The 24,150-nt window shown below is 42.5% G+C and overlaps 1 protein-coding gene and 1 long non-coding RNA gene across 2 annotated transcripts in view; both read right to left on the reverse strand.

The window, feature by feature from the left end:
- Nucleotides 1-5,119: 5,119 nt before the first annotated feature.
- LOC141583324 (uncharacterized) lies at nucleotides 5,120-10,258 on the reverse strand. The gene is made up of 4 exons (XR_012515990.1): nucleotides 10,202-10,258; nucleotides 8,802-8,851; nucleotides 8,279-8,303; nucleotides 5,120-5,186 (listed from the first exon to the last, which is right to left on the reverse strand). It is a non-coding gene; the product is annotated as an uncharacterized LOC141583324 (long non-coding RNA).
- A 414-nt stretch (nucleotides 10,259-10,672) lies between these two features.
- The window catches only part of LOC141583308 (uncharacterized), a 31,695-nt gene continuing 18,217 nt past the window's right edge, over nucleotides 10,673-24,150 (reverse strand). Inside the window, exons 3-8 of the mRNA XM_074392551.1 lie at nucleotides 21,293-21,388; nucleotides 18,860-18,994; nucleotides 15,514-15,648; nucleotides 13,111-13,160; nucleotides 12,391-12,415; nucleotides 10,673-10,767 (exon numbers count right to left, since the gene is read on the reverse strand). Of these exons, the coding sequence (XP_074248652.1) occupies nucleotides 10,673-10,767; nucleotides 12,391-12,415; nucleotides 13,111-13,160; nucleotides 15,514-15,648; nucleotides 18,860-18,994; nucleotides 21,293-21,388 (536 nt within the window). The remainder of the gene's footprint in view (nucleotides 10,768-12,390; nucleotides 12,416-13,110; nucleotides 13,161-15,513; nucleotides 15,649-18,859; nucleotides 18,995-21,292; nucleotides 21,389-24,150) is intronic.

Genomic DNA, 24,150 nt, shown 5'->3' on the forward strand with positions numbered 1-24,150 from the left:
GTACTGACACCTACATAGCTATCAAATTTGATTTAAATACAGTATGTTTCCACTAATTGCATGTTCCAAGAAAAAACACAATTTATAATTTGGCTCAGCAGATATTCATATTTAAACAAAACCCACTGCTTTCTCTTGTCTGCATGGACCTTCAGAGGAAAGCAAGAACATTTCTCAAGAGTGGATTCAATGGGAACCTCATGGAGCCTCTGCGGTTCCACAGCCATGCTTCTTTTTCTAAACCTGCATGGGATGACCACCTCCATCCTGCTAGGAAGGCAAGTGCTCGCCCTGTCTCTCAGACCATGTGCAAACTACGTAGCTGTCTTTTTGCTGTGTTCCTGAGCCGAGCACACAGCAACCAAGACTAGGCTGAGGGACAAAAGGCTGGAACCCCACATATCCCTGGCACTCTCTATTCTTGGCCACATTAGCCGATGGGCAGTATAAGGCCTCAGTGAAGAAAGTTGGGGTGATTGCACCCTATCACTGCTTGAAGGCTTTTCTCTTCTCAGTTTCCCACTAGAACTGGCCATAGCATGAGGCTGTACCAGGGTCTAAATGCATAGAAAAGAGCCCTGGCCCACTCTCCCTGCTGAAGATGGGCTATGGACAATCAATTCTGAGGGCTTTGGTGGAAAAGGCTTGTGAAGAATGGAAATGGCTAGAGTGAGCCACTCCAGTGACAGGAGGAAACAGGAAAGCCTGTAAATGGATGAGGTTTACTTGAAAACCAAGCACAGCAGGGAATTTTCAATGAAAAAAATAAAATGAGCAGAGATCCTCACACAGTTCTGTTCTTTTGGTACGCCTTGAGAATTGGCCTGGGCATGGACGGAACATTTTTCTGGGTTAATTAAAGTGTCTTTTGCATGCAATCGACTGCACACATTGTTAAGTTCCCAAGTTGACTTTTTCCTGTGCCTATAATAAGAATGGACTGCAGATAAAATCCCTGTGGAGAAGGTGAATACTAGACAATCTGGGGATCTGTATGTATGGAAACCAAAACACATATCCCAAGACACAGTGACCATGGCTCTGCATGAATTCCAAAAAGACCTGGGCCAGTCCCATGCACAGGATCCCACCCCACGTTCAGAGAACGCAGGTGCACTGTAAGACTGCAGAATGTGACCATTGTCCTTTATCTGGTAAAATCATTTCTCCCATGGCTGCCTACATCCGCTTTCACAACAGGAAGCTCAACTCAGCCTGCTTGTCTACAGAAAAGCCAGTGACAAGAGTGCCACATTCCTCATCTTCTGGATTACTCACCGCTATGACAGGGGTTCCCCAACACTTACCGGCTTGCTGCAGTGCCACAGCTTCCTGTAATGACAGAAAATAAATTGTTATGAGCATCAGACCATGCTGTATTCTGACTTTACTGCACTCAAAGAAACCCAAAAGAAGAACAGAGCATACTGACTCATGCTAAAGACAAGGTTTCTTGCACGATGTTTCTTTCCAACAATGTTGCATGGACATTAAGTGATTTTTGTCCCAAAAAGAAAACAGACTTGCTAAGGCAAAAAGCTTGTGACCACACAGTGTGTGGTTGATGCTGTCATTTTCTCCCACCGTCTTAAATCGAGTCTCAGTCAAGAACAGACTCTCACTCAAAACTCTCTCAACCAAGGGAATTCTGTAAGTCATCTACAGTTTATATGGCAAAATTCTCATATCTTATATAAGATTCTCTAATCCCAATTGAAGAAGATAAAGTCAAGAAAGCAACTGTTCCACTCAGACACATCCTGTGGCCTGACAATCATATCCCATTGTACCTCATCCTCCGCAGCATCCACGGAAGTGTCTTCCTGCTGAAGAGCAGGCCCTAGAAGGATGCAAAGTGACCATCAGCAACTTGGTGGCATTGTTCATTGACAATTCAGGGACATGCCATGATTTGGGTGAGGGAGGAGGGTGGAAGAAAAATGACAGGAGCAGAAAAGAAAGAAAATTAGGGCCTTTGGGTTTGTAGCTCTAGGCCACCACAATGTAAAATAGTCCATCTCAAACATGGCACACCACCCAGGGCAGGCACTGCTTTCCTGCAGCTTCTCAGGACCATCTGACCTGAGCCATCTTGCCCTCCCTTCTTCATCCCTCGCAAAGTCATTTTCTCTCACAATTCACAAGTGGTGCTGCTCTGGCCATCACCCCACCTACAAGATTGTGTACTTGATAAGGAACAACCTTGCTTCAGAGACAATATTACATTCTGGCCAACATATGGTACAGTATTTATTTATATATTCATTTACTTATTTATATTTCCTTTCTAACAATTTTATTTTGTAAGATAATAGTGCTATTGTATTTACTAATCCTAAGTAAAAAGTTAATCTGAAATATGAAAATGCTCAATGATCCTATCACTTCAAGAATATCCCTAATCAGCATGTGGTATTTGTCTTTCCACTCTTTATTTCATCAGCTCATGGGTGTTCCAAGGGGTGTGTGGCTGATCATTCTGTTCTTTTTGTACACAGGCTCCAAGACTGGAACCTTTCTTGAGTGGCACAAGGTGAGACAGTGATCCTTTCTAACCCAGCTGTGCTGAAGAATCTAGCTACACAAGGATGACCAGTCAGGTCACCGCCAGAAGCTACTCTTTGTGCCACCACAGGGAGATCAAGCCAGGCAACTACCCTCAAGTGTCTGGCATGACCCTCAAGTTTGTCCCTACTGATCATGTCGTCTCTGGGCCAAGCTGTCCATTTCAAGAACACACTTCTGTTCACTGTCTCACTAATTATTGGCCGGGACTCTGCCATCAACACACAGAAACATGGAGAAGACAAGACACAAAGCTGCTCCTCTGTCCCTGCTTTTAGAATGATGGCTGAAATTCAGACTGGCCACAAAGTCAGAGCCCATCTCCGCCTTCAGATGAGGATTGAACATTCCGGCAGGGTCCAGGTGATGGTGTAGAACTCACTCTCCTGATGTTGCACCTTGGCCTCCCCTCCACCTTCATGGCTTTGCTGCCCTCACTCCTTCCTTCTATTCCTCTAAATCATGTTTCCTGGCAGGCTCAGGCCAAGGCCACAGCCTGCTCTCTCCCTTTCTCACAGAGAAAGCTGGGCAGCTGTCTATGAATTCTTAGAGCCTCAATGTTGCTGACGCTCATCTCAACCTTGAATCACTCACAGCAGAAAGCCCACTGGGTGTCAAACAACAACATCCACAATAACAACAACAACAACAACACGTAACGAAAGCAAAGGATTTTCTACGGATTAAAGAGGAATAGGGAAATGAGGTAATGAGGAGATGGCTTCTGAGGTTAGTGAGAAACATTTTAAAATCACAAATGCCTCAGGGTTTTAAAATGTAGAGTAAATACTTATCCCTACACAGCTATCAAATCCAATTTACAGAAAATAAGTTTCCACCAAATGCATATTCCTAGAAGAAACTCAAGCTATACTTTGGCTCTGCAGATACTCATATTTAACCAAAGCCCACTGCTTCCCCTTGTTGTTTGCAAGGGCCTTCAGAGGAAAGCACGAACATTTCTCAAGAGTGCGTGCAATGGGTACCTCATGGAGCCTCTGCGGTTCCACAGCCATGTTTCTTTTTCTAAACCTGCAAGGCATGACCACCGTCCATCCTGATAGGAAGGTAAGTGCTCACCCTGCCTCTCAGACCCTCTGCAAACCACATGGCTGTCACTTCTCTTTCCTGTGTTTCTGAGCTGAGCAGAGCAACCAGGACTAGGCTGAGGGAGAAAAGTCTGGACCTCCACATATCCCTGGCACTCTCAATTCTTGGCCACATTAGCCGATGGGCAGTATAAGGTCTCAATGAAGAAAGTTGGGGTGATTGCACCCTCACCCTGCTTGCAGGCTCCACTCTTCCCCATTTCTCACCAGAACTGGCCATAGCATGAGGCTGTACCATGGTCTAACTGCACAGAAATGAGCCCCGGCCCACTCTCCCTGCTCAAGATGGGCTGTGGACAATCAATCAATTCTGAGGGCTTTGGTGGAAAAGGCTTGAGAAGAATGGAAATGGCTGGAGTGAGCCACTCCAGTGACAGGAGGAAACAGAAAAGCCTGTAAATGGATGAGGTTTATTTGAAAACCAAGCACAGCAGGAAATTGGGAATGAAAAAATTAAAATGAGCGGAGATCCTCACATCATTCTGTTCTTTTCGTATGCCTTGAGAATTGGCCTGGGCATGGACAGAACATTTTCTGGGTTAATTAAAGTGTCTTTTGCATGCAATCAACTGCACACATCATAAGCTCCCAAGTTGACCTTTTTCTGTGACTATAGTAAGAATACGGTGCTGATAAAATCCCTGTAAAGAACACGAACACCAGAAAATCAGGGGATCTATATGTATGGAAACCAAAACACACACCCCGAGACACACTGACCATGGCTCTGCATGAATTCACAAAAGACCTGGGCCGGTCCCATGCACAGGATCCCACCCCACATTCAGAGAACACAGGTGCACCCAGGGACTGTAGAATGGGACCGTTGTTCCTTATCTCATAATATCATTTCTTCCATGGCTGCCTACATCCGCTTTCACAACAGGAAGCTCAACTCAGCCTGCCTGTCTACAGACAAGCCAGAGACACAGTGCCACATTCCTCATCTTCTGGATTACTCACCGCTATGACAGGGGTTCCCCAACACTTACCGGCTTGCTGCAGTGCCACAGCTTCCTGTAATGACAGAAACTTAATTGTTATGAGCATCAGACCATGCTGTGTCCTGAGTTTTCTGCAGTCAAAGAAACCCAAAAGAACAGAGCACACCGACTCATGCTGAAGACAAGGTTTCTTGGACGATGTTTCTTTCCAACAATATTGCTTGGCCATTAAGTGATTTTTGTCCCAAAAAGAAAACGGACTTGCTAAGGCAAAAAGCTTGTGACCACACAGTGTGTGGTTCATGCTGTCATTTTCTCTCACTGTCTTAAATCGAGTCTCTGTCAAGAAGAGACTGTCGCTCAAAACTCCCCTAACCAAGGAAATTCTGTAAATCTTCTGCCATTTATATGGCAAAAATCTCATATCTTATATAAGATTTTCTGATCCTAATTCTCGAAGACAAAGTCAAGAAAGTAACTGTTTCACTGAGACCCCTTAGATTCATATCCCATTTTACCTGGTTCTCTGCAGAGTCCCCAGAAGGTTCTTCCTGCTGAACAGCAGGCCCTACAAGGATGCAAAGTGACCATCAGCTCCTTGGTGGTGTTGCTCATTAACAATTCAGGGGGCCGGGCGCAGTGGCTCAAGACTGTTATCCCAGCACTTTGGGAGGCCGAGGCAGGTGGATCATGAGGTCAAGAGATCGAGACCATCCTGGTCAACATGGTGAAACCCCGTCTCTACTAAAAATACAAAAAATTAGCTGGGCATGGTGGTGTGTGCCTGTAATCCCAGCTACTCAGGAGGCTGAGGCAGGAGAATTGACTGAACCCAGGAGGCAGAGGTTGCGGTGAGCCGAGATTGCGCCATTGCACTCCAGCCTGGGTAACAAGAGTGAAACTCTGTCTCAAAAAAAAAAAAAAAACAATTCAGGGGCATGCCATGATGTGGGTGAAGAAGGAGGGTCACAGGGAAAGGACAAGAGCAGAAAAGAAAGGGAATCAGAGCCTTTGGGTTTGTAGCTCCAGGCCACCACAATGTGAAATAGTCCATCTCAAACATGGCACACCACCCAGGGCAGGTGATGTTTCCCAGCAGCTTCTCAGGGCTCCTCCTTTCTAATCTGAACTGAGCCATCTTGCCCTCCCTTATTCATTTCTTCCAAAGTCATTTCCTCCCACAATTCACAAGTAGTGTGACTCTGGCTATGACTCCATCTCTAACGTTTTGTACTTGATAAGGAACAACCTTGATTCAGAGGCAATACGACATTCTGGCCAACATATGCTATGGTATTTATTTATTTATTTACACTTTCTAACAATTTTTAAGAGATAACAGTGATATATTTATTAATCCTTATTAAAAAGTTAAAACAAAATATGAAAATATTCAACGATCCTATCATTTGAAGAAAACCCCTACTTAGCATGTAATATTTGTCTTTCCACTCTTTATTTCCATCAACTCATGTGTGTTACATGAGGTCCGTTGCTGATCATACTCACACTGGTTCCAGGACTAGGACAGCCTTTCGTGAGGGGCAGAAGGTGGGACACTGATCCTCTCTAACCCAGCTGTGCAGAAGAATCTAGCTACACAAGGACCACCTGTCAGGTGACTGCCAGAAGTTATTCTTTGTCACCACAGGGAGATCAAGCCGGGCAACTACCCTAAAGTGTCTGGCCTAACCCTCAAGTTCACCCCTGCTGATCATTGATTTCTGGGCTAAGTTGAACATTTCATAAACTCACTCCATTTCACTGTCTCAGTAATTTCTGGTGGTGCCCCTGCATCAACACACAGAAACATGGAGAAGACAAGAAACAAAGTAGCTCCTCTTTTGAGGCTTTTAGGAAGATGCCCACCATTCAGGCCCGCCATGAAGTCGGATCTCACCTCCGCCTTCAGATGAGGTTTGAACATTCCGGCTGTGCTCAGGTGATGGTGTAGAACTCACCCTCCTAATGTTGCACCTTTGTTTCCCCTCCACCTTCATGGCTTTGCTGCCCTCACGCCTTCCTTCTATTTCTCTAAATCATTTTTCTTGGCAGACCCAGGCCAAGGCCGTAGTCTGCTCTCTCTCTCATAGAGCAACCTGCGCAGCTGTCTATGAATTTTTAGAGCCATAATGTTGCTAACTCTGATCTCAAGCTTTAATCACTCACAGCAGAAAGCCCACTGTGTACCAAACAACAATAACAACAACAACAACAACAAAAAAAAAACAGCAAAGAATATTCTAGAGATTAAAGAGGACTAGGGGAATTGGGTTATGAGGAGATGGCTTCTGAGGTTAACGTAAAACATTTTACAATCACAGAAGCCTCAGTGTTTTTAAATGTAGGATAGGTACTGACACCCATACAACCATCAAAGTCGATTTATATACAATAAGTTTCCACCAAATGTATACTCCAAGAAAAGAACTCAAGCTATACTTTGGCTCAGTTGATATTCATATTTAAAGAAAACCCACTGCTTTGACTGGTTTTTCCAAGCGCCTTCAGAGGTAAACAAGAACCTTTGTCAAGAGTGGGTTCAACGGGGACCTCACAGAGCCTCTGCAGTTCCACAGCCATATTTGTTTTGCCCCACCTGAAATGCATGCCCACCCTTCATCTTACTAGGATGGCAAGTGCTCACCCGGCCTCTCATACCCAGTGCACACCACGTGGTTCTCCTCTCACGCTGCTGTGTTTCTGTGCTGACAACACAGGAACCACAACTCGGCTGAGGTGGAAAATGCCGGAACTCCACAAGACCTCGGCACAATCTATTCTGGGCCACATTAGCTGATGGGGAGTATGAGGCCTCAGTGAAGAAAGTTGGGGTGATTTCACCCTAACCCTGACTGCAGGCTCCTCTGTTCTGAGTTTCCCACCAGAACTGGCCATAGCATGAGGCTGTACCAGGGTCTAAATGCAGAGAAAGGAGCCCTGGCCCATGTTCCCTACTCAAGATGAGCTACGGATGATCAATTCCGAGGGCTTTGGTAGAAAAGGATTGTGAAGAACAGAAATGGCTAGAGTGAGCCATTGCAATGCCAGGAAGAAATAGGAAGGCCTATAAACACGTGAGGTTTATTTGAAAACCAAGCACAGCAGGGATTAGTAAATGAAAAAAATACAGTTAGCAGAGACCCTGACACAGTTCTGTTCTTTTGGTTCACCTTGAGAATTGGCCTGGGTGTTGATGGAACTTCTTTTGGGTTAATTAAAGTATCCTTTGCATGCAATCAACTGCATACATTGTAAGCTTACAAGTTTTTTCCTTGCTGATAGTAAGACTACGATGGTGATGAAAATCCCTGTGGAGAATGTGAACACTAGGAAATCTGGGGATATGTATATATGGAAACCAGCACACACACTCCGAGACACAGTGACCATGGCACCGCATGAATTCTCAAAACCTGGGCCAGCCCCGTGCACAGGATCCCACTCCACCTGCAGAGAATGCAGTTGCTCCCAGGGACTGCAGAATGTGGCCGTTGTTCCTTATCTGGAAAAATCAATTCTCCCATCGCTGCCTAATTCGTCATTCACAACAGGAAGCTCAACTCAGTCTGCCTGTCTACAGGAAAACCAGTGAGACAGTGCCACATTCCTCATCTTCTGGATTACTCATCAGTATGACATTAGTTCCCCGATACTTACCCGCTTGCTGCAGTCCCACACCTTCCTGTAATGACAGAAAATAAATTGCTGTGAGCATCAGACCATGCTGTGTCCTGACTTTCCTGCACTTGGTGACATTAAAACACTAGACGGAAACCAGTGTTCAATCAGAGAAATCCAAAATAAGAACAGAGCACACCGACTCATGCTAAAGACAAGTTTTTCTTGGACGATGTTTCCTTCCAACCATGTTTCTTGGCCATTAAGTGATTTTTGTCCCAAAAAGAAAACAGACTTGCTAAGGCAAAAGACTTGAGACCACACAGTGTGTGGTTGATGCTGTAATTTTCTCCCACTCTCTTAAATCAAGTCTCAGTCAAGAAGAGACTCTCGCTCAAAACTCCCCCAACCAAGGAAATTTTGTAAGTCATCTACAATTTATATGGTAAAATCCTCCTATCTTATATAAGATTCTCTGATCCTAATTCGAGAAGATAAAGTCAAGCAAGCAAGTGTTTCACTCAGACACAATATCTGGCCCAACATTCATATCCCATTATACCTGGTCCTCTGCAGCATCCCCAGAAGTGTCTTCCTGCTGAAGAGCAGGCCCTAGGAGGATAAAAAGTGACCGTCAGCACCTTGATGTTGTTGCTCATTAGCAATTCAGGGGCATGCCATGATGTGGGGTAGGAGGAGGGTGGCAGGAAAAGGACAGGAACAGAAACGGGAATCAGGGCCTTTGGGTCTGTAGTTCCAGGCCACCACAACATGAAAGAGCCCATCTCAAACACAGCACATGACACTGGGCAGGCTATTTTTCCCTGCAGCTTCTCAGGTCTCCTCCTTTCTAAGCTGACCTTAGCCATCTTGCCATCCCTTCTTCATCGCATTCAAAGTCATTTCCACCCGCAATCCACAGGTCGTGGTGCTCTGGCTGTGACTCTGCTCACCCTGCCCCTAGGAAGACTCCTTTGTTCTCTTCTCATTGCTGTGTTTCTGAGCTGAGCACACAGCAACCATGACTAGGCTGAGGGAAAAAAGGCCCAAACTCTGCATGACCTGGGCACTATCTATTCTGGGCCACATTAGCTGCTGGGCAGTATCAGGCCCCAGTGAAGAACGCTGTTGTGATTTCAACCTAACCCTGCCTTCAGGCTCCTGCCTTATCACTTTCTCAACAGAACTGGCCACAGCATGAGGCTGTACCGGGGTCTAAATGCACAGAAAGGAGTCCCAGCCCACTCTCCCTGCTCAAGATGGGCCACGGATGATTGATTCTGAGGGCTTTGGTATAAAAGGCCTGTGAAGAATGGAAATGGCTAGAGTGAGCCACTGCAATGCCAGGAGGAAATAGGAAGGCCTGTAAACAGGTGAGGTTTATTTGAAAACCAAATAGAGTAGGGAATCGTGAATGAAAAAAATAAAATTGGCAGAGATCCTGACACAGCTCTGTTCTTTTGGTATGCCTTTGGAATCAGCCTTGTTGTTGACAGAATTTCTTTTAGGTTAATTAAAGTGTCCTTTGCATGCAATCAAGTGCACACATCATAAGCTTACAAGTTGATTTTTTCCTGTACCTATACTAAGACTGCAACAGTGATGAGAATCCCTGTGGAGAATGTGAACACTAGCAAATCTGGGGATGTGTATGTACAGAAACCAACACACACACTCCAAGACACAGTGACCATGGCACCACATGAATTCACAAAGATGTGGGCCATCCCCACGGACAAGATCCCACCCCACCTTCAGAGAATGCAGTTGCTCACAGGGACTGCAGAATGTGGCCATTGTGTCTTATCTGGAAAAATCATTTCTCCCATCACTGTCTAAGTCCTCATTTACAACAGGAAGCTCAACTCAGGCTGCCTGACTACAGGAAAGCCAGTGAGACACTGCCACATTCCTCATCTTCTGGATTACTCATCAGTATGACATTGGTTCCCCAATACTTACCTGCTTGCTGCAGTCCTGCAGCTTCCTGTAATGACAGAAAATAAATTGCTGTGAGCATCAGACCATGCTGTGTCCTGACTTGCCTGCACTTGGTGACATTAAAAAACAAGATGGAAACCGGTGTTGAACCAATGAAACCAAAAAGAACAGGGCAAACCGACTCATGCTAAGGACAAGGTTTTTTTGGCTGATGTTTCCTTCCAACAACATTGCTTGGCCATTAAGTGATTTTTGTTGCAAAAGAAAACAGACGAGGTAAAGCAAAAACTTGCGACCTCACAGTGTGTGGTTGATGCTATCATTTTCTCCCACTGTTAAATCGATTCTCAGTCAAGAAGGGACTGTCACTCAAAACTCCTCCAACAAGGGAAATTCTGTAAGTCACGTACAGTTTATACGGTAAAATTCTCACATCTTATATAAGATTCTCTGATTCCAATTCAAGAAGATAAAGTCAAGAAAGCAACTGTTTCACTCAGACACATCCTGTGGCCGGTCATGCATATCCCATTTTACCTGGCCCTCTGCAGCGTTCACGGAAGTGTCTTCCTGCTGAAGAGCAGTCCCTAGAAGGATGCAAAGTGACCATCAGCACCTTGGTGGTGTTGCTCATTAACTACTCAGCGGCCTGCCATAGTGTTGGTGAAGGAGGGAAAGGGCAGGAGCAGAAAGAAAGGGCATCTGGGCCTTTGGGTTTGTAGCTCCAGGCCACCACAGTATTAAATAGCCACAGAACAGCACACGTGGTAGGCTGTGCTTCCCTGTAGCTTCTCAGGGCTCTTCCTTTCTAATCTGACCTAAGCTATTTTGCCCTCCTTTCTTCATCCCTTATAGGGTCATTTTCTCCTAGAATCCACAAATGGTGCTGCTCTGGCTATTGCCCCATCTGAAAGATTTTGTACTTGATAAGGGACTACCTTGTTTCAGATAGAATATCAAATTCTAGCCAACATTTGCTATTGTATTTATTAACCCTTTGTTTTAAAAGTTAAGCCAAAAGTTGGTAAGTCAATTAGCCTATCATTTAAAGATAACCCCTACTCAGCTGGTGATATTTGTGTTTTTACCTTTATTTTCATCACCACTTGGGCGTGATATGGGGTCCATTGCTGCTGATGCTCACACTGGTTCCAGGACTGGGACAGCCCTTCACGAGTGGCAGCAGGTGGGGCGCTGATCCCCTCTAACCTAGCTGTGCAGTAGAATCCAGCAGAGGAGGTTGGCATCAGGCTAACAGCCAAAGTTCTCCTTGAGATCTTGTTGGGTGCTGTGTCTTGGGTATGTGTACTATTGAATTAGAGCATTTCTAGTTTTCGTGATGACGATGTCACTAAATACAACAGGATATGTCCCTATGTGTTCTCCTTTTTTCACCAGCAACTAAGAAATAGCCCATCACTTAAGACCAATGACCTGGCAGCTGTCTCTGTGTGTTTCATATTAATGACCACACCAAAGTCCACTGTACAATGAACCTACTCACACTCTGGGTCACCTGACCATTGAGAACATTCTACTGTGATTCACAGTGCTTGAGATCTTTATAGGCCAACATACCTCCACAAACACGCATAGATGCTAGGATCTTCTGACAAGTGACACCAGGGCCATGTGATAACTTCAAACTAGCAGCCCAGAGCATCAGTCTCCCACCTATTCCCGAGTTTATCTTTGCCATTTCCATTTAGGTGAGCAAAAGTTTAAAAAAAATCATCTCTACATCATCTTCATATGAGGACTGGGGATATTAAACTCACCTTCAGCTACAGCTATGGTGGAGAATGAATGGATTGATTTATGGAAAAATAGAGTGGTGATTAAGTTTTGTTTTTAGAATATTAATCTTTGTGTTGTGCTTTGCACATGAGAACATGTTTTCTTGGGTAAAGCACACAAACTCGCAGGGACAGTCACAATCACTCCGCATTGACTCTATCCTCCATACTTCCCAACCCCGATGCACACCAACCACCCTCTTCTATCTAAATGCACTGTTCCTTCCAGGCACTAGAGTAGATGGTCCCATTTCTTGACTGGATTCTACAATTTTTAAGGCAAAACTGCTTGAAACTCATTTCTGGCAGGAAATTCAAAACAGAGTGGCTCTCCAGAAAAAGGGGGCAAGGAAGTGTCACCTTTCTCAACACTAGAATTTTTCCTTAGCATCAGGGTGATCCCAGAATACGTACTGCTTGTCTGTGTGGCTGTATCCACCTGCATTTAGAGAATAAATAAAAACAGTGTAAGACTAAGACCATGCTGTGTCCTGTATGCATTGGGTTTTTCTTTCTTTTCTTTTCTTTTCTTGAGATGGAGTCTCACTCTATCACCCACGCTGGAGTGCAGTGTCAGAAACTAGGCTCACTGCAACCTCTGACTCCTGGGCTCGAGTGAACCTGCTGTGCCTCAGCCTCCCCAGTAGTTGAGATGAGAGCTGCTGGTCACCATGCCTGGCTAATTTCTCTATTTTTAGTAGAGATTGGGTTTCACCATATAGATCTTTTCTTTACTTGTTGGCATTAGAAAAGCATATGGGGAAAAAAGAAAAGCATATGGGAGACAGTGGTTGAGGCAATGACTGCAAATTAAAGCCTACAACATAATACTGGAAAGGCACAAGATTTTTAGGCAAGTTTCAAGACTGTTTTGGTTGTACAGTTACAATTATTTAAGAAGAATGATTTCCCCTAAAAAAAAATGCTTGCTGCCATACAGTTCCTAACTGAAGGTGTTATCTAAGAATGTCATCTGAGGTCATTTCTTACCTGGTAATGAACCCTCACATTTTCCCACTAAAAAATTCTGTAAGTCATCTATAATGTACTTGTTAAGATTTTCATATGTCAAATCAAATAAAATTTTTAAAAAGCAAGAGTAACAAAATTTCCATCTTAGACAAAAGAACTTACCATGTGAATGCCTGGGGTAGCCTCAGATGAAGGCTCCTGCTTATTGTGATCTAGGAAACACAGAGTAACTGTCAGCATGTCTGTTCCACTGAAGGAATCCCTTAGGCAACCTGGGGTGTTGGGGACAGGGGGCCGGTGTGTGTGAAGGAGGTAGGTTAAGAACAGAAACTTGGCTGCCACTGGGACACCATTCTTGGTGAAGAGGGAAGGCAAATAAGACCATCAGGAAAGCCACAGATCAGGGCCTGGTTCTCTGGCCCCCTCACCACTGTGAAGTAGGCAGTGTTCACACAGGGCGACACACAAATGCGCTGGTGATTCCAGGACAGTGTCCCATCATCCCCCTGTGCATTTTGAGGCCTGGTAAATGTCCATTTTTTTTTGTTCTTGAAATGTTATGTCATTCATCTTTCCTGGATCTACATATGTTCCTCCTGCACTTATCATCCATTTTATTGGCTTTAAAATCATTATTGTGGCCAAAATACATAATATTTATTATTTTGATAATCAAGTGCACACTTCAGTGGCATTAGTGCCATTCACAATTCTGTGCAGTAAACTAAAAATAATCCATATCCAGATGTCTGACTTTCCACCTTAGGAAACTAGAGAAAAAAGTGTAGTGTAATGTAAACCAGACAACCCCCCTCCCCCAAAATATAGCAGTAGTTGCAGAAATCAATGTAATAGAATTAATTTAAAAAGAACACAAAACCAAAAGGTGCTTCTTAGAAAAGATCAATATAATTGGTAAACTTCCAGCCAGGCTAATCACAAAGAAAAGACAGACGACACAATTTACAAATAATATAACTAATATTCCTGATGATCCCATGAACATTAAGAAAATAACAACAGAATAAATTCAACAAATCTATGCCTGCAATTTTTTTTAGTGTAGGAGTGAAACTTTATTAAAAACGTTTACAGAAGGATTGACAGGAAGCGCAGTACCCTTGGAAGAGAACCAAGCAGGCCACTGGCGAGTTTCAAGTGTCTTCGCCAGGCGTCCCCAAACTACAGCCCGCGGGCCACATGGGGCCCCCTGAGGCCATTTATCTGGCCCCCCCGCCGCACTTCAGGAAGGGGCACCTCTTTCACTGATGGTCAGTGAGAGGAGCACAGTATGTGGCGGCCCTCCAATGGTCTGAGGGACAGTGAACTGGCCCTCTGTGTAAAAAGTTTGGGGATGCCTGCTCTATGCCCACAGATTTTCTAGCTTAGATGAAATGGACAAATGCCTTCAAAGGAAGCAACTACCATAACCACCCAAAGGAGAGATAGATAGTCTGGGTAGGCTTCGATTTATTACAGAATTAAATCGCTAAGTAATACCTTTAAGAAAACATGCCCATACAATTTTACGGTTGAATTCTACCTAACTCTCACAATGGAAAATATAGTCTTACCAGCAAGTGATCAAAATTCTACATATTTACACAGCTGAATTTAAAAATTATGTTCATCATAAAATGTGCCCAAGAATGTGGGCAGCTTTATTCATAATTGTCCAGATTGGAAGGAGCAGCTGAGATGGTCTTCAGGAGGTAAATGAACCAACTGACACTGTTCGACAAACCCAGTAAGATATTATTCACTGACAACAAATTTTAAGCTGTTAAGTTTCAAAAAGATATACAAGATCTTACATGTATATTGCTAAGTAAAGTAAGTTAGTCATGAGGAGGTACATACTCTATGATTCCACCTCTATAAAATTCTGGAAAAGGAAACCTATGCAGGCAGTAAAATCATCCATGGTTTTCAGGAATCATAAGGAAAAAAGACAGGAATTAATAGGTACAGCATTGGTTATGCTTAGGATGTGAAATTATTCTGCCAGGGTAACAAAGCACATTGTGAGTTTGTCAGAACCCATAGACCAGGCAACACAGAACGAACCTTGATGCTAATCCTAGACTATTACTAATAAGAATGTATCACTATTGGTATAGTCATTGTCACAAGTGTTATCACACTCACATAAGATGTCATCACAAAAACGAACCTGAGGAAGGTGAGTATATGGAAATTTTATGTACCACTTCCTCCATTTTTAGGTTAATTCAAAACAGTTTCAAGCGATATCCATTATTTTACAAACCTGGCAACATTGTCTCAGAAAAACATTCTTTTTACTTAATGTTTAACAATCAGCAAAATGTCTACAAGTTGAACTCAGGTGTTCTTTATTATTAAAAGTAAACCCAAATCAGAAATAAAAAAAATACACCTTTACTCCTGTAGTTGTAGCACTAGTTATTGACTTGATACATGTAAATTTGCACACATAAAATAAAGAATATAGTGTAGCAATTTTATAATTGTCTGAAATGAGAGACACTGAAGAATCTAGAAATCGTATCATGAATGAACTGAGTGACTGAATTTCCATTATACCTTCCATTGGTGCAACTCTAGGGCGCATACACCAGGGAAGCCAGCAACAGAAAATTCCCTTCTTAGGCTTGCAGTGACGGATAGTGGATTCTTCACTGATCCCTGGATCCACTCTCCCATCGTGGATGGAACATGCTGGGAAATGAATTTAAATAAAGATAGCTGTTGATATCTTGCTGCAGAAGATCAAATAAATGAGCATTTACTTATTCACAGCTTAAATGTTTAATCCCATTGTTCATCTTCTGCAGAGCAAAGCCCCCTGAATCTGAGTTGTGCTTCAGAAAGAACTTGCACTGCGGGTTTCACTTATAACTGCAGGCAAATACCTGTACTGAGATGAGACATTACAGAAAGGTAGTATATTGGAGTGACCAAGAGCATAGGGTCTGGTACATAAGATCTGAGCTCAAGGCCTTTTGAGAAGCTGCTCAAAACTGAGGAAGTCCTATAGACCCCTTTGTGCCTCCACTCCCTGGTCTGAATGGGGAAATGTTGATAATGGCCTATGTTATGTTAAAAGGGTAAAAATAGTGACGTTGACATAAAGCCTTAAGAAGGTGAGTGCTTTCTAAGTGCCATAAAGTGCTCAACTATTTTGTGTCTGGAAGAATAAGCCAAGCCCTTGATAGTGGTAAACACAGAGAAGGCACCTGGGGGACTCCAGGACAGTGGAGGGTAAAATTCTCTTCATTCTTGACATGGGTCCATGTTTTAGAAATTGTGAAAAATTTATGTTCTTTCCTGTGATGTCCACATCAGCCCAGAGAGATGGGCAGAGCAGGAGCTGCCACCCAGAGTTGACAGTTCAAGAAAGTGAAATAAAGAGATTTGAAGCAACCTGCCTTGAGTCACGACACTGATGAATGATAGATTTTGGACAAGTATTTGGTTTGTTTTCTGGGGACAGAGATCCCTGAACACCTGAGGCCTCTAAATCACAACCTGGACCCTGAACCTGGAGCATTTACCACACCCTTTCTGAATTCTCCAGCACAAAGGGCTCTTCAGGAAGGCTAATGTCCTAGAAGAGGTGGCTGAGTCCAGAGAAGAGCTCAACTCTTTAAGCAAAACTCCTGTTTCTTGGTTTTAACTCCTAGGCTAAAATACGGCACTGTCCTACAAACAAAGCCTTTTCGGGGAACAAATTCAAATGTCTGTTCATCCAGAGCCTAGAACCATCAGCTGTCTGGCAGTGAGCACCCCTCCATGATCAACTGACCACACAAAGGGACTGAATTCTGCTTGACTCTCAAGCCAGTTCAGAACTTAGGATATTCCAAACAAAATACCACCTGATGGCCGTGCCAAGAATAAACTTTCCTTCAACTGAATAAGCAATTAATGGGAATTAACTGAAAATGTGGCACCCAAGTTGGTGTTTCAGTGGTTTCTTCAGTATCTAGTCTATGGAAGTCAAAAAAAACCAAAAACCAAAAAACAAACAAACAAAAAAACGCCAGGCACAGTGGCTCAGGCCTGTAATCCCAGCACTTTGGGAGGCCAAGGTTGGTAGATCACAATGTCAGGAGATCGAGACCAGCCTGGCCAATATAGTTAAACTCCGTTTCTACTCAAAATACAAAAGGTTTTCCGGGAGTGGTGGTGGGTGCCTGAAATCTGAGCAATTTGGGAGGCTAAGACAGGTGGATCATGAGGTCAGAGTTCAAGACCAGCCTGGCCAAGATGGTAAAACCACATCTCTACCAAAAATACAAAAAAAGGTCAGGCGTGGTGGCTCATGCCTGTAATCCCAGCACTTTGGGAGGCCAAGGTGGGCGGATCACGAGGTCGGGAGATCAAGGGCCATCCTGGCCAACATGGTGAAACTTCATCTCTATTAAAAATGCAAAAATTAGTGGGGCTTGGTGGCAGAATCCTGTAGTCCCAGCTACTCAGGAGGGTGAGGCAGGAGAATCATTTAAACCTGGGAGGCAGAGGTTGCAGTGAGCCGAGATTGGGCCACTGCACTCCAGCCTGGCAACAAAGAGAGACTCCATCTCAAAAACAAAATGAAACAAAACAAAACAACAACAACAACAAATTAGTCAGGCATGGTGGCACACTCCTGTAATACCAGCTACTCGGGAAGCTAAGAGAGATAACTGCTTAAACCTGGGAGGAGGAGGTTGCAGTGAGCCAAGATCACACCACTGCACTCCAGCCTGGGCGATAGAGTGAGACTCCATCTCAAACACACACACACACCCCTAATACCCCCAAATACTGGTAGAAACCAAACTTTTCCTCTAGTGATCTAGGAAACACAGACTGTCCATATGTTGGTTCCACCAAAAAAAATCCCTTAGGCAACCTTGGGTGTTGGGGACAGGGGGCTGGTGTCTGTCAAGGAGATAGGTTAAGAACAGAAACTTAGCATCCATGGTTGTCAGGAGTCCTCAGAAGACAGGCATTAATAGGTGCAGCACAGGTCATGTTTAGGACATAAAACTATTTTGTCAGGGAGATAAATGACATCATGAGATTGTCAAAACCCACAGACAGGACAACACAGAGTGAAAGTAGATGCTAACTCTGGAGTTCCGTTAGTAAGAATGTATAACTATTGGTTCAGCTGTAACATTGTAACAAGTGTTATCACATTCACTTAAGATGTGATCACAAAAGAAAACTGAGGAAGGTGAGTATATGGAAATTTCCTGTACTACTTCTCTCATTTTTAGGTTAATTCAAAACAGTTTGAACTGACATCCATCAATTAAAATACCTGGCAACACTGTCTCAGGAAAAGGTCCTTTTTACTTGATGTTTAACAATCAGCAAAATGTCTACAAGTTGCACTGAGATGTGCTTTACTATTAAAAGGAAATCCAGTCCTGGAATGGAAATGCACTTTTATTCCTGTAGCTGTAGTACTAGTAAGTGTCTTTTTTTTTCTTTTTTTTTTTTAAACTGAGTCTTGCTCTGTCGCCCAGCCTGCAGTTCAGTGGCATGATCTAGGCTCACTGGAACTCGGGAAGAGGCTTCCTGGGTTCAAGCGATTCTTCTGCCTAAGCCTTTCGAGCAGCTGGGAATACAGGCATACACAACCACACCCAGCTAGATTTTTTTTTTTTCTTGTATTTTTAGTAGAGACAAGGTTTCACCTTATCAGCCAGGCTGGTCTCGAACTCCTGACTTCATGATCCACCCTCCTCAGCCTCCCAAAGTGCTAGGATTATAAGCATGAGCCACTGGGCCCAGACTAGTGATTATCTTAATACATTTAAATTTGCACACATGACATAAAGAATATAGCATAGCAATTTTATAATTTTCTTAAACATGAGACACTGAAGAATCTAGAAATCATATCACGAATGAATTGAATGAATTTCCACAATACCTTCCATTGATGCAACTCTACGGCGTAAACGGATGGGAGGCCAGTGACGAAGGATTCTCTTCTTAGGGCTGTGGCAGCAGACAGTGGATTTTCCGGTGAACCCAGGATCCATTCCCTGTTCCTCAATGGAACATGCTAAGAAAGGAATTAAAATGAAGACAGTTGTTGATATCTTGCTGCAGAAGATCAGAGAAGCTGCACATATAACTGTACAGGCATTACCTGTATTGAGATGAGACATTACAGAAAGGTAGTATATTGGAGTGACCAAGAGCATAGGGTCTGGTACATAAGATCTGAGCTCAAGGCCTTTTGAGAAGCTGCTCAAACCTGAGGAAATTCTATAGACCCCTTTGTGCCTCCACTCCCTGGTCTGCATGGGGAAATCTTGGTAATGGCCTATGTTATGCTAAAAGGGTAAAAATAGTGACATGGACATAAAGCCTTAAGAAGGTGAGTGCTTTCTAAGTGCCATAAAGTGTTCAACTATTTTATGTCTGGAAGAATAAGCCAAGCCCTTGGTATTGGTAAATATAGAGCAGGCACTTGGGGAACTGCCACCCAGAGCTGACAGTTTAAGGAAGTAAAATAAAGAGATTGGAAGCGACCTGTGTAGAGTCATGACACTGATGAAAGATAGATCTGGGACAAGTATTTGGTTGGTTTTCTCGGGACAGAGATTCCTGAACAACTAAGGCCTCTAAATCATGGCCTGGACCCTGAACCTGGAGCTCTTTCCACTCCCTTTCCCAATCCTTCTGCACCAAGGACTCTTCAGGAAGGCTGATGTCCTAGAAGAGGTGGCTGAGTCCAGAGAAGAGCTCAAGTCATTAAACAAAACTCCTGTCTCTAGGTTTTAACTCCTGGGCTAAAATATGGCACTTTTCTGCAAACAAACCTTTCTGAGGAACAAATTTAAATGTCTGTTCATCCTACCCAGGGCCCAGAACCATCAGCTGCCTGGCAGTGAGCACCCCTCCATAACCAACTGACCACCCCAAGGTACCAAGTTCTGCTTGGCTCTCAAGCTAGTTCAGATCTCAGGACATTCCAAACCAATTGCCACCTAATGGCTGTGCCAAGAATCAACTTCCTTTCAACTAACCAACCTTGCACAAGCAGTTAATGGGAATTAACTGAAAATGTGGCCACCCAAGTTGGTTTTTCAGTGATTTAGTGAATTAAATATTTAACCCCCAATGTCTCACTGGCTATTGTTCTGCACAACGATCTGAGCAGCCTGGACTAAGGACTGCCTGAGAGTAGGCAGTGTCTCAAGAAAATATATTGAAATAATGTAGAAGTCACACATGATGAAAAGAGTACTCAAACTTATTTAGACATAGTGTTCAGCCATGGGTTGACATTAGAGGAATGTAAACAGAAAATTTAGCAGCTTCAACAGAAAGATACATGGCTCTTACTATCAGCATGAGATGTTTTCTGTTCATAGGAAACAATTCATAGTTATCAAAAAGGCTGTGGGGTGGAGGAAGGAAGTTAAAGCTGCTGCTGAAACTTTGAAGAAGACAGTTATCCTAGCCAAGTAAAAAGATCAAGGTTTTCAAGGGGAAGAGAAACAGAAGGCAATGATATGTGACCTGTAAAACATCTATAAAGGGATGTGGTACAAGTTGAAATTCTGAGGCATAAATCTGAGAAGTTTTAAAAAGAAACAGATTTGAGAATGAAAAATTATTACCTCTTGTAATCTCATTGAGAACAAATTATTGTCTTAAGAATAGTTTTTTAACTAAAAGTTTAGTTTTGCATTAGTGTATTTTTAATATTATAGCTAATTTTAATAAGACCTTATGAACCAATTTATCTAATGCCAGGCAGTTTTCACTGCAAGGTAAAATTCTCATAAATCTTACATGACTTCTAATAATGTTTCCTATTTCTTAACTTTTTATGTCCTTTTGATTGGATTTATCTTTAAAAAAAATTTTAAATTAAAAGAATTCCTCAAAACTTCTAAATTAGGCAAAAGTGTTTCCCATCATGAAATTTATTTGTATTTTCTAAATATCTCCTATTTTAAACTGCTCTAATATTTGTTTTCAGATTTTGACATCTGTATTCAGAAGACTTTGGTGTTTCATGGAATGTCTCATACTGTATTTGGTATCAAGATCCTGATGAAGGCGGTGTTATTGTGTGTCTTCTCTATCTACTCTATGGAAGCATGTGTACCAAAAAAAAAAAAAATTGGCATGGGAAACAGTACTTATTCCTAGAGAAAAATATATATAAAATATCTTGATAGAATCAAAAATATAAACTGAGTAATAAAACTCTAAAACATATTTATAAACCTGTAGACAAATAGGAATTGGGGAAATTTTTAAAAATCAGAATGACATTTAACATACAGGAAAACTGGCCCACCTAAAGAAATTACAGTCAGGAGACAGAAATGAACATACATACCTCTGAGACAACAGTTAGAAACATTCCCCATCTTGCGAGCCAGAGAAAATTTCCAAGTTGCTTTTACCTGCCAACCTTTGATTGCCAGAATAGCACCTGAAATCAAAGGCAAGACCTACATCATCAGATCACCTTAGCAACAGATCACCATAGAATTTTTGCAAACATACATGTCACAATAAGGGGCGCAACTGCTTGATCTAGACCAGACCATTTTCACATGGACAGGGGGGTCACTTGGACTGCATGTTTCATTTCAAAACTGAATCCCAGACCCACAACATTATTCTGTGTGTATGAAATAAACATTAAAGGAAAAAAAGATCTGCCTCCCAATATATATTTGATGGTGAAAATTTCAGGGTGAAGAGAGGAAAACCTAATTCACTGAGAATAAGGGGAGATTCCATGTTTGATATGAAATGTCATTCCTACCCATTTCTACTATTCTTGAGTCACCACAGTCCTAGGTTCAACAATTTTAAACTAGCTCCAAATTAAATTTAAAATGTATAAGTTCAGTTTTAAAGTTAATCTCTGATAATGTAATTCTTAGTAATTGTATAAAAGCTTTTCTACTACATATATAACACCTTCTTTTTTCTCTGTGTGCAACTAAGTTTGCATACTGATTTCTGAATCTCAAGTTTATCTAGAGATTTCTCTGACATATACATACATATATACATATATATACGTATATGTATATATACGTATATATATATGGCAGGATATTCATTGACAGATGAATAAGAAATTGGCACTGTGTGTTCAGCATGGGTTGTTTGAAAATATATAAAGAATGCTTTTCTAAATGGAGAGTTCTGATAACCTCAAACTCCAGGATCAAATATGCATTCTGGTTCATCAGTCAACACCTGATCACACACATTCCTATGCTCTGGCCATGGGAATTAGCACTTTGAAGGCAATTGAAAAACTCCCAAAACATAATAGAAATAAAATTTTTGGAAAATGAGAATTGTAATTTTTTTTTTAAAAAGGTTGATATGATATGAGGCTACCCATTATGATATGAAATGAGGCTAAGCATGGTGGCTCACACCTGTAATCCCAGAACTTTGAAAGGCCAAGGCAGGCAGATCACCTGAGGTCGGGAGTTCGAGACCAGGCTGGCCAACATTGGGAAACCTCATCTCTACTAAAAATAAACACACACATACACACACACACACACACACACACACACACACACACACACACAATTTAGCTGGGTGTGGTGGCAAGTACCTGTAATCCCAGCTATTTCAGAGGCTGAGGCAGGAGAACAGCTTGAACCCAGAAGGCGAAGGTTTCTGTGAACAGAGATCCCGCCCCTGCACTCCAGCCTGGGCAACAGTACAAGACTGTCTCAAAGAAAAAAAAAAATAGATGTAAAATAATGCAGTATAAATTTCCATCAGTGTTGATTCATCATATGTTTTAAAAATTATTAAATCAAATGGGTCATAGATTAGGTTAAAAAAAAAAAACCTGCATTGATATACTTTTTTTTTTTTTTTTTTTTTTTTTTTTGAGATAGAGTCTCACTCTGTCACCCAGGCTGGAGTGCAATGGTGCGATCTCAGTTCACTGCAACCTCCACCTCCTGGGTTCAAGCGATTCTTCTGCCTCAGCTTCCTGATTAGCTGGGTTTACAGGTGTGTGCCACCACATCTGGCTAATTTTTGTATTTTTAGTAGAGATGGGGTTTCACCATGTTGGTCAGGCTGGTCTTGAACTCCTGACCTCGTGATCTACCCACCTCAGCCTCCCAAAGTGCTGGGATTACAGGTGTGAGCCACCATGCACGGCCAATACTGAATTTTTTTTTCAGAGATTATCTCACTGAGGGGATGGTTAACAGGATTTGGGAAGGAACATACCTGTGAAAATAGAGAATTTTAATTATCAACAACTGAATAGAAAAATGGGGTGTGCATTTATAAATATACACTTTTGTGTGTGTGAGAGAGAAAACTTAATTAAAAATCTAGACAACAGATTTATATCTCTTAATGCCAAAATGGGAAGGAAATTTTTAAAAACAGAATATATTAGGAAGAATACAAAAGAATGAGCATAAGGCTTTCCTTCCTGCTGCCACCTGAGTGTTCACAGTATATGAAAATAAATGAGTCTTTTACATTGACAGTCAAAGCCCTTTTACAAAGTTTTGTCTTGGTGTCAGTGCTACATGATCGTTCAATTAATAAATCTAGAAAGATGTGCAGAAACTTCATTGTTGTTACTTCCAGACGCAGAAGCTGGTAGGCTGCAGAAGAGGGAAAGACAAGTCCAGATTTCAGTGTGCATTCTTCTGTACCTAGTGAATGACCTGCAAGTGTGTTATTCCTGATGTCTTTACTGTGATTTTTTTTAAACAAAAAACTAATACCCCAAATGCTGGTAGAAAACAAACATTTCAATTTGCTAATGCTTCACAGGGACAGGAATTCAGGCAAAACACAGAAAAGATAGCTTATTGGTGCATGTTGATGCCTGGAGACTGCAGAGAAGTCTCACGGACTGGGATGGAATCCACAACAGGGGATTGATCATCTGGACGTGACGTCATGCTCAGGTCCACAGAGGAACTTGGGCTTGGCTGGAGAACTTACCAGACTTCCCAGCAGCAGGCAGTCTCGGGACACTCAGACACTGGCGCGTGTCCCAAGTGAAGCAGGCAGATGCTCATGGCATTTTTAACATAATTTTAGAAGTTACACAACATCACTTTGACATCATCTGCCAGTGAAAAGTAAGCACTAGTGTCAAGTCTGGTTAACCAGTGAGTGAGAGCACAGACTCCACTTCTCAAAAGGAGAATAGCATGAAAACTGCAAACATGTTTTAAA

This window comes from Saimiri boliviensis (genome assembly GCF_048565385.1).
Source record: "Saimiri boliviensis isolate mSaiBol1 chromosome 19 unlocalized genomic scaffold, mSaiBol1.pri SUPER_19_unloc_3, whole genome shotgun sequence".
NCBI lineage: Eukaryota > Metazoa > Chordata > Mammalia > Primates > Cebidae > Saimiri > Saimiri boliviensis.